At 50.8% G+C, this 9,884-nt stretch overlaps 1 protein-coding gene across 2 annotated transcripts in view; it reads right to left on the bottom strand.

The window, feature by feature from the left end:
- The window catches only part of CACNG2 (calcium voltage-gated channel auxiliary subunit gamma 2), a 50,137-nt gene continuing 40,253 nt past the window's right edge, over nucleotides 1-9,884 (bottom strand). For both annotated transcript variants that reach the window (XM_005150391.2, XM_005150390.3), the window contains 3 exons: nucleotides 4,548-4,631; nucleotides 1,169-1,309; nucleotides 1-718 (listed from right to left, as the gene is read on the bottom strand). In XM_005150391.2, the coding sequence (XP_005150448.1) occupies nucleotides 183-718; nucleotides 1,169-1,309; nucleotides 4,548-4,631 (761 nt within the window). In that variant the 3' untranslated portion in view covers nucleotides 1-182. The remainder of the gene's footprint in view (nucleotides 719-1,168; nucleotides 1,310-4,547; nucleotides 4,632-9,884) is intronic.

Below are 9,884 nucleotides of genomic sequence, written 5' to 3'. Positions count from 1 at the left end.
TTTTTTTTTTAGTTTGGAAGGTCCCCACCCCCCCCAAAGGGCGCTTCCTCCTCCTTCTCCTCTTCCTCCTCCTCCTCTTTCCCACCCCCCTGCTACCCTTGCCCCGCTTCCACCCTTCCCACCCCGCATCCCACCCCATCTCCTGCCTGTTCCTGCCCCATTTTCAGCTCCTGGCGACGGCTTCATACCGGGGTGGTCCGGCGGTTGGCTGTGTTGGTGTGGATAGAGTCCTTGTTCTCTTTCTGGATACAGTTGTGAACCTGGAGGAAACTGTTATCCCTGTCGGAGTTGTAGGTGGCGGTAGGGGTGGTGGTTGCCTTCAGCGGGTCCCTGGTCAGGGTGTACATCGAGATCTCTGTTGATGGGAGGGTGTTGAACCCTTTGATCCCGACAGGAGAGGCATCCCTGGAGTGTGAAGGCTCGGTGGAGCGGGAGCTGGAGCGGCTGCGTCTCTGATAGCGGTACCGGTAGCTGGGGATGCGGGTGATGGCGGAGGACTGGAGGTAGTCCGTGGCGCGAGCGTTGGCGCGCAGCTGTTTGTGCCGGTCTATGAACATGTGGACGGCCAGCACTCCCACCATCTCGGCTATAATGAAGGACAGGGCCCCGAAGTAGAAGGACCAGCCGTAGGAGTAGCTGTTCTTCTTAGAGTCACTCTTGGAGGGGTCTCCAGCATTGGCTGATATGTATACGATGATGCCAATTATATTACTCAGACCTGCCAGCCGGATGGCGGGGAAAAGAAAGGGAGATGTCAGGAAAGTTACACTTGGGGGTTGTGGACAGAAGGGCCCCCACACTCCTATCCCCTCCCAGTGGGCCACTTCCCTTAGGAAACCAGGCAAGACCCTCCTGGCACACCTGCAGTATCCCTGGACTGCACTCTCGGCTGGTTCCTGAGAGATGCCATCAGTAGTGAAAGAAACCCTCTCCCTCCAGCATCTCCCAAGCAACAGGAAAGCCCCTCTTGCATGCAGTGTGCAGCTGCCTGCCGCTTTCGGTCAAGGAAGCAGGGTGAAAAGGCTGCTTTCACCCCGACTAAGATCCATCAGAGCTAGGAACCACAAACATTCCTGCCTGAGCAACTGAGCTGGTGCAGGATGCCCCAGCTGAGCAAGCTGCCCATCTCACAGATCCCAGGAGCATCAGGCCCTGGGCATCCCTTTACCTGCAGACACGAAGAAGATGCCGGCACTAAGGATGATGTTGTGTCGGGTTTTGTAGAACTCGCTGGCTGCAATGCAGAGTCCACCCATGAAAAGCAGAATCACACTCAGGATCGGGAAAATACTAGAGGCTCTAACAGCCCCTGCAGAGGAGAGAGGGAGCGGGGCAGAAAGAACAACAGACGTATGAGAGAGAGGAAAAAGGGGCGACGATATGGGGTTACATGGGGACACATGAGTGGGGGTAGAGGGGAGACACAGAAGGCAATGTGCGGGTGGGGGGAAGTAATACAAGGAGATATAAAGGCATTGGGGAGGGAGAGAGAAACAGTGTCAGAAAAAGAGAGCTGTCTGAAGCATCTCTCTTGCTCCCTATCTGCTGCCATGAAGCTGGTGGCTCAGTGTGGGGAGGTGTGGGGCTGTTGGCTGAGCTGAGATCCTGCCGTGCTGCATGTCCCTCCTTACACTGTCTTATCCTCCACTTTCAGGGGGACAACAGACGGGAGGGGGAGCCCCGGCACCATCCAAGTTCTCCTCTTGGGGGGCACTGCTTCTCCAGCCCGCTCTTCAAACAGCAGTCACACAAATGCTTCCCACGGAGCTGCTCGATCTCAAATCCTCCCAAAATGGCCTGAGCATCTCAAGGAGATATTTATTTATTTATCTTTTTAGGGTTGGGAAAGAGCTCCTGGTGCTCTGTGGCTGCAGTGAGGACCAAGAAGCTGAAGTCCTAGCCCTCCACACTGAGGCGCAGGGCTTATCCTAGTGATTGAACAACCGAGCTCCTTCCAGAGGGCAGTGATGGGTTCGGATGTGCCAGCTCCCACACACGCACTCTCCATCGATCGATAACGGGAATGGCTCAGCCAGCAGAGGGCAATAGCACTGATGGCCATAAACACATGAAAAACGTACCCCAAAGCTTCTGGGGGAACTCTTGTATTCATGCAGCAAAAGGCCAGGTCACATGCAGCAAAAGGCCAGGTACACACACATGCAAGCATGCACATGCTGACTGTGGGCTGCTCAGTGGGTATGAACAAGCTGCCTGTGTTCGTGTGGCCAATATTCATATGTTTTAATTAGGAAGGCCTTCCCTTCTCCCTTCCCAAGAGAAAGTAAGCTGTTAAAGTGTGAAATGAAGCCTTGCTTGGTAAAGAAAGGTATTAGAGTGGCTGGTGCAATTCTGCATGTGGAGCAAAGATCTGGAAGAGGGGATGAAAGCCAATCCCTCCTTGCCTGCAAGAATGAACCCTACTGAAGCAAACGCAGGATTTACGCCTAAGTGAGCAGAGAGTGTGCTTCAAAGGCCCTCTTGGCATCAGGATCCTACCAGGCACAAGCAGTCAGCTCTTTGAGGGGGGGCCCTAGCCCACTGCCTGTGCATAGGGAATGCAAACGGCAGGGACAAACCTCTCTTGCTTGCTTTCTAGTTCTGCCTGGCTGTGTTTCAGGGACCAGGATAGTGATAATAACCTTCTTAATAGCTTCTGGAAAGCAAGGTGGAATTTTACAATGTGAAGCTTAAATAGCAGGAAGCAAAGGGCTTTCTCAGAGGCATTTGATTTCAAAGAGCTTACACACCTTAAGTGGATGGTTGGCAGAAATAAAGTCTAAGCCCTTCTAGCAAGGCCATGGGCACTGCCCCACAGTTATGTCCTGGTCCCCTAAATGAGGGAATTGCTTAGTCTGATGATAATAAACAACTTCGTAGATATTTTTGCCAGTACTGCCAGGCATCACCCATGCAGAGTGCCCAGAGATTCTGGTTTGGCAGGAGTCCTGGGAAGAAGCTGTTCAGTGGGGTCCCTCTTCAGTCATGTGTAAGCCAGCAGAAATCCCACTTCCCTCACAAATGATTCAAGTGGTCCTTTACTGACTCACCAAATTCCTCTTTGAACCTGTTTCTTTCTTGAAAAGGGCTCTACACTGGGACACCATCAGGTCCTGATGATGGGTCAGTTTGTGTGCTCAGATCTTGCTCCCTCTGAGGGAACAGACTCATCCTTCTTGAGATGCTCGGCCCCTTCCCCCAGCTCTTCTTTCTGAAGTGCAGCTGATGCTGCAAGCAGCTTCCTCTCTCCCAAACAGCTCTGCAAGAGCAGGTTTGGCCTCAGAGGCAGCCTGCACAGCCGCTGTGCCAAACTGGATCAAACCTCTGTATTCAGCTCTGCTGTTCAGGGCCAAGCAGTGATTAAGAGGCTGATGCTGCAGAAAGGCATCTGAAGGAAGCAATCTCCCTGGGTTATTTACAATTTACAGTGGATGAAGAACTGTTTGAGAAACCAAGAGGAAGCAGCATAAGGTCCGCCTCTTTTCACATACAAATGAGCCTCACAGAGCCTAAATTATCTCTTTCATCCCTGCCGCAGGGCTGGGTCTCCACATCTGGCTTGGAGAATGCCTGGCTGACAAGGAGCTATTCTGAAAGACTCCCAGCCTTTTGGAGTCCTCTGATGCTTAACCTTGGGAGGTCAAAAGCTCTCATCTCAGATTTCTGAATGGAGAGGATCTCTTCTCGTGATGTCAAAAGGCATTGGGCTTGTGGAGGGAGGGCAGGATAGCAAGGTGGGCACCTAAGAGGAGGAATGATCCCTGTTCAGCCATGCTAAAGGAAGAGCAAGCTCTTGCCTCTAGGGCAAGGTGAAAATGCTGGCTTGTGATCAGGGAGGGCAACACACAGTGTGGATCTGCCCTGCTTCACCCACATGCCCCAGGCTGGGCTCGGAGTTCAGGTTAGGTTTCCTATGGAGATGCCATGTGCCTGGCATACAGCACCTCTCCAGGGAGCTCTGGGTGAGCACCAGGTCTTTTCTTCAAAGGGCTCAGACTGTTCTTTTTCCTGCTTCCCATTCCCATCACTAAAAGCAGCACAGATCAGAGCTGCAGCCTTAATAGGCAAGTGGTGTTTGGGGAAAGGTAAAGACAGAAATAGTTGCTCCTCAGACACAGTGCAGCTAATTTCTTAAATCTGATGCAACTGGAGTATCAGGTAAGGAAATATAAACTTCCTCTGCTTTAGGAAGACACACATACTCTCATATACACTCACGCTGCCCCAGCTAGCCCAGTCCTGACCTTACACCTGCTCAGCAGCTCTCCAATAGATTTGAATTAAGACTCTAGATTTATATCAAAGTTAATTGCCATTAATAAAAAAAGCCATCAGTTGTTACTGTGAATTTGAAACTTCCACTGTCATGTGGGCAGGGCCTCATGGAGGTGAGAGTGGAATGGGTTTTGGAGGGCTCTGGGGTCACCTCCTCTGGCTTGCTGAGCCTCACGGGTCCCAGCATCTCCATCACCCTACCTACAGGGAAAAAAAGGCACCCGACGCTAGCACCTACGAGCCATTGCAAGAAGAAGAACCTGCAGACTTACGGAGGAAATATTCTGCTGTATCGGCTTCATAATCTGCATCCTCAGGGAAGTGATCGATTTGCTTACACAGACCTTTAAAATTCCCTAGGGAACAAGAGAAAAAAAAAACAAGAACAAATGAGAACACCAAAACCTGCTTCACAGGAACAACTGCCCTCTGCATCGCCCTTTATGCCCTCCCTGCCTTCCCTTCAGACAGCACTCCTTCTCGCATATGGATGCCCATTAAATGCCCAGCTATTCTACTTGCGTGCTCACACACACATCTCCCTCTTATTTGCACAGGAGCATGGGATTCTCTGTCTAGATCAAGCCTGATGCCCACCTAGCCCAGCACCTCTCACTCAGTGGTACAGAGCAGTAGGATCTTTGGCCAGCAGGCATGATTCCTGCTGCAGATAGACAGGAGAGCACTGCCCACCTCCAAGGAAGGTGGTGGGGTGGGAAGAGGAGCCAGAGGCTGGATCACCCTGTGAAGCACAAGGGCCAGAATCCTTTCCTTCAGCATTGACCAGTGTAAATGCAGGTGTTTGTGCTTCACCTGGTGTGGTTTTGATGGATCCCAGCAGCTGGGATCAGGTTTGAGTGGAAAAGTGCTTGTTTCTCTCAGCTGTGAATTTGCTGCCTATTCTTTTCATGTGCAGGATACATTCTGTTGCTCTGGTGCAGTGTGAGAAGAACAAAAGCTCTTAGTCTACTTTCTGCATAGGACTGGTTGGTTTTGCATACCGTTATAGGGTCTCCTCTTGTGTCCTCTAACAGACTAAGGCTACAAGAAGCTCGGTGCATGCATGTGTACGTAGCTCAGCAGCAAAACACCCTTTGCATGGGGGGAGCAAAATTGTCTACTGTATGTGAGGGAACCCAGGCTGGTCACACTCAGTTTCAGCAGACAGTCTTGTGTACAGGGCCTCTGCTACCTTTAGTCATGGGGCAGCCTTTTCCACACACTCTACAACTAGCAAAGCCATCTCAGCAGGAGGCAAGCAACATCTTCCTAGACTTTTGTCATTTGGGATGTCTACCAGGTTCTTATTTTTATCATTCACATCTCCTCTTGAAATCATGAACACCATGCCAGAGGGGTAACCCTCATCATGACCACTGGTGGACTAGTATCTCAAAGGATCAAGTTGTTCATGCTTATACAGTGGTGCCCACATGGAAGGCAATTTTCTTATACCTCTGGGGTTCCCCTAGACTTCTTCCCCTTACATTTCCCTCTGGATTCTTGCATTGGCTGGCCATTAACACAGAACTGATGGGCATAATCTGTTCAGAAAGGAGAAAAGCTGTGTCTTCATGAGGTACCTGGATAGGCATGGTGATCTCATTGGCTGCCTCAGCAGAGGTCAGCCACCAAAGTGGCTCAGGCTGACTGATCCCTTAGCAGAAGGGTTTGGAGACTGAGTCTGGAGAGTGACAAATGCTGTAGAAACATGGGAAAGCCACCTGCCACCCTGTCCCTGAGCCCAGCCATCGGACCATCTGGGTGTGCATGGGGAGGGGACAGTGAGGCCACTGCGCTTGTGGTTGTTGCCTCTGGGAAGGGTTGAATGTGACGAACCCAGAGCTCTTCTAGGATAACCCTACCCAGGCTGAGACCTGCAGGCACCATATCAGGTCCCAGAGTCATGTCTTGAAAGGTTTAATCCAGATTAATTCCAATGACCTTCCAGATATTTGATCATAGCTGGAAGAAGGACCAAGCTCTGAGTTTCCCTCTGAGTTTCTTCTTGAGGTTGAACATTACTGGAGCAAGGGTTGGAATGCTTTGGGAGGCAGTGGTGAGCAAATAGATGTAGAAGGTGGGTAGGGAGGTTCCTCTAGGTCAGCCCCCAAGCTTAGCTCTGTCTGCATCCAGTCATCTTGTGTCTAATGCTTCTGAGATACCTATTGCCTTTAACTACTAGTTCAAAGAGCTTCCATGGAGAGGCTAGAAACAGCACAGAGGAGTGTGTGCATGTGAGAGTTTAGTAATAGGAGAAGAAAGTAGGAACAAAGCCTCTCTGTGTAGTTCTGAAGTGTTATTCCCACACTGAAACTGTGGGTTATGAAAGGAGGTTATTAATCATCCGTCCTCAATCCAGTTACCTCGTTCAAGAAGTGTCTGCTTCTTAGCCATATGTCTTCTGAAAGGAAAGCTGCACAGCCAAATTCCTTTGCCACACTCCCACCCTGCTTCTTGCCCACTTAAAAACCTGTGAGAAAGGTAGATATAGCATGAAGGGGGTCCTTTCCCTTGCTTGCCCTTGACTGCCTGGGGCCATCTGCCTGTGACAGGCGAGCAGCCCATCACCATGGTCCTTTGTCCATGGTCACTGCTGTACAGTGCACATGAGCACCGCTGCTCTCTGACGCACTGGTGGAGCCTTCAAAACCAGATTTCAGCTCCTTGCCTGGCACATCTTGAATGCTGGGTGCCTCCTGCTTGTACACTGTTGTGGAGCACTTCCCACACAAGGCTCCCATCACACAGCCAGAGACCCCCAGTTGGAACCAGCCAGGGAGGGAAGAGGCACTGCATGTGGAAACCTCCTCTCTCTGTGCTACCCTTTCCTTGCTTCTTCTCTTCTCCTCCTCCCACTCTATTTCTTGCTGCATTTGAGCCTGATTAATTCCTGTGTGAAGAATCAAGCTCCTTGGGAAAGACACTGCATCTTGTGCAGGGTGTCTTTTAGATGGACTTGTGTGGGATAGCTAATTAGAGGTTCAGCTACTTAGGCAGGGTGAAGGGACATGCAGGCTCTTTGCTCCTGGTGCTGAGAGTCCTAAAGTTCTGGCTGGCCTGGCTCAGCATGGTGCTTGGCCATTGGGCTGTCCAGCCTTGGCTTACTTAAGATGCTGTGGCACTGAGGAGCTGCCCTTCACTGCAGGCTGGTATGCTGTGCCAGGCTGACCCCCTTCCCTGGCTCAACTCTGCTGGGGTTCATGCTGGCAGGGTGGGCAGCACTGGTCCCACTTCAGCCCCTGCTTTGTCTGTGCTTAGCACAGAGCGCAGTGACTCTGAATTCCTGTGCAATCACACCCTCTCCTCCAATGCCTCCTAGCTCCTCTGGGCAATGGATGGGGAAAGGATGCAGAATTTAGGTCATTAACAAGCTGACTGGGAATGTAAGAGAACAGGATTCAGTTTTTGCTCTGTCACAGGCTTGCTGTTAGAACCACTTCTTCTCTCTGCCTTGGAGTCCCATCCTGTAAAATGGGGTGCCAGCACTCCTCTGCCTCGTGCTGCACAGGAGGGCATGGTGCAGGTGCATCAGTTTGTATTGGTGAGTGATGGATGGCAGCAGTTCAGCTCGGTGCGGGGAAGGCCTCAGTGTCACTCCTTGTGCCAAGGTCACTCAGCAGCTCTCTGACAGACATCTGTGGCCTGCTGAGATGGTGCAGCAGCATCCCTGGCACCTGTGCTGGTGGGGAGGAGGGATGGAGCTGCTCAGCAGCGCTGCTGAGGTCTGACACAACAGCCTTCTGTGCTGCACGTGCGGTTTGCAGAGCCAGGAAGGGAAGAGCCGTGTGCTGCCCTATAGGTAATACTACTGAATGTCTCAGCAGGAGCAAATTACTATTTGGGAGGGTGTGTAGGAGGTCCTCAAGGGAGTAAGAACAACATTTCCCTTTGTACTTGTGTGCCTTTGCCCTTCCCATTCTTCCCAACTTGAGCCATTTCATGCTGTGAACCCTGAAACATGCAGGTGTTGAGCACTCAGGCTTCTTCTGCATGCCTCTGAGAAACTTAAGCCACGTGCTTCCACCTCCTCCCTGCAGCAATCCCAGCGCAGTCCAGGCTCTCCCCTCATCATCTTTCCTGTGCTCACCCACCAGCTCTTCAGTTTCTCTCATTCATCGCAGTCACCTCCCTCTCCCTGACATACTGGTGTGGGCATCCTTTGAGCAGCCTGCTTTCGGATGTGCAGGCTGCAGAGGAGGTGGGGAGGAGCTCTGTGTTGTCTCAGGATAGAAAGGCTGGGGAAGCCCAGGCCCATAGAAAATCACAGAGCAGCCCCCAGGTTCTCTGGCTATTACTGTGAGTCCTTAGACATGATCCCCACCCTTTGCTTGTGGCCTGCCCAAGCTTTGGAATATGCTTTCTGGAGGAGCTAGGACCGGTGCAACAGGCACCTCCCCCAGTGCCTGGACTGGGACAGAAGTTACCCAGTCATTGCATTTAGACAGAGCAGAGACAACCTGCCATATTGCTGAAAGGGATTGAGTGCCTAAGGTGCATGAAAATCAACATTAACCATGCATTCAGCCTTCAGAGAGACCTCCAATACAGCCGGGTCATGTTTTGGGTACATGCTGTCTATCCAGGGCAGCTGGTAGCAGTCAGCTCTGCTGCAGTGAGAGTCAGACCAAGATACCCCCTATGAGAAGCCAGCTCAGTATTTTTGGTGATGGGGTTTATTTTTGTGCCGCTTTGTGCAGCCCTGCCTCTTTCAGAAGTTGTGCTTGCCTGCAGAGTGCAATCCATCACAAAATAGTAAGTTCCAAAGAATGAAAAGCTACTCCCTTCCTGCAGGGTAGGAACACTTTAAAATGGTCAGGACTGTACATCTGAAAACTGGAAGCCAGAGGCAGAGGAAAAGACGTCCAAAAGGAGAGAAGCAGACAAAGAGGGATGAGAACAGAAAGACCTGTTTTCCCAGAATGATTTGTGATATTTCCATTTATGGAAAAAAGCAATCCACTGAAAGCTTTCCTTTGGTCTCACTCTCCAATTTAACAGAGGTTTTGGCCTAATGGCTTCTAGAGAAATAAATAAAGGGGGCTGGATATAGCTGTTGTCGATATTAGCTCAGAAAGATAGCTTGGTGTTAACCAAGGATTCAGTACTTCTTTCTGCCACGCTCCCTGTATCATTTTAGGCAAGTCACTTCACCCTCCTCTTCTTTCACTCAAAATGGGAATAACAGTATCTTCCTGCCTCAGGGAAATAGCCTGAGGATATTTATAATAAGAATATGAAAGCCATCAGACACTGAATCATTTTGGGCCAGATAATTTTCCCCACCTTCCAGCTCAAGTGTAATGTGCTCATCTTTGACATGACCTTCTCCCAGACCAACGCGAAGCCTGAGCACACATGAAAGCTCTCCCAGATTCACACTTGTGATTCCTACCTTTGTTGCAGAGTAAACTAATATTCACTGTTTGCCCATGAAATAAATGCGAGAAGCGGCACAGGAAGGACAGGTCGTCAGATCCAACACAAACATTTCTGTCTGCTCCAGGACTCTGCTTCTGGGCAGAGTCCTTTTGAACCAGGTGGTGAAGTGGGGCTCAGAGCCAGCCTCTGGGCTGGGAAGACAAATTCCACAGCTATGTGACAAACAG

Source organism: Melopsittacus undulatus, chromosome 5, assembly GCF_012275295.1.
Source record: "Melopsittacus undulatus isolate bMelUnd1 chromosome 5, bMelUnd1.mat.Z, whole genome shotgun sequence".
NCBI classification, from domain to species: Eukaryota; Metazoa; Chordata; class Aves; order Psittaciformes; family Psittaculidae; genus Melopsittacus; species Melopsittacus undulatus.
Note: the sequence above shows the minus strand (reverse complement) of the source record. Positions and strands in the feature narration are given on the sequence as shown.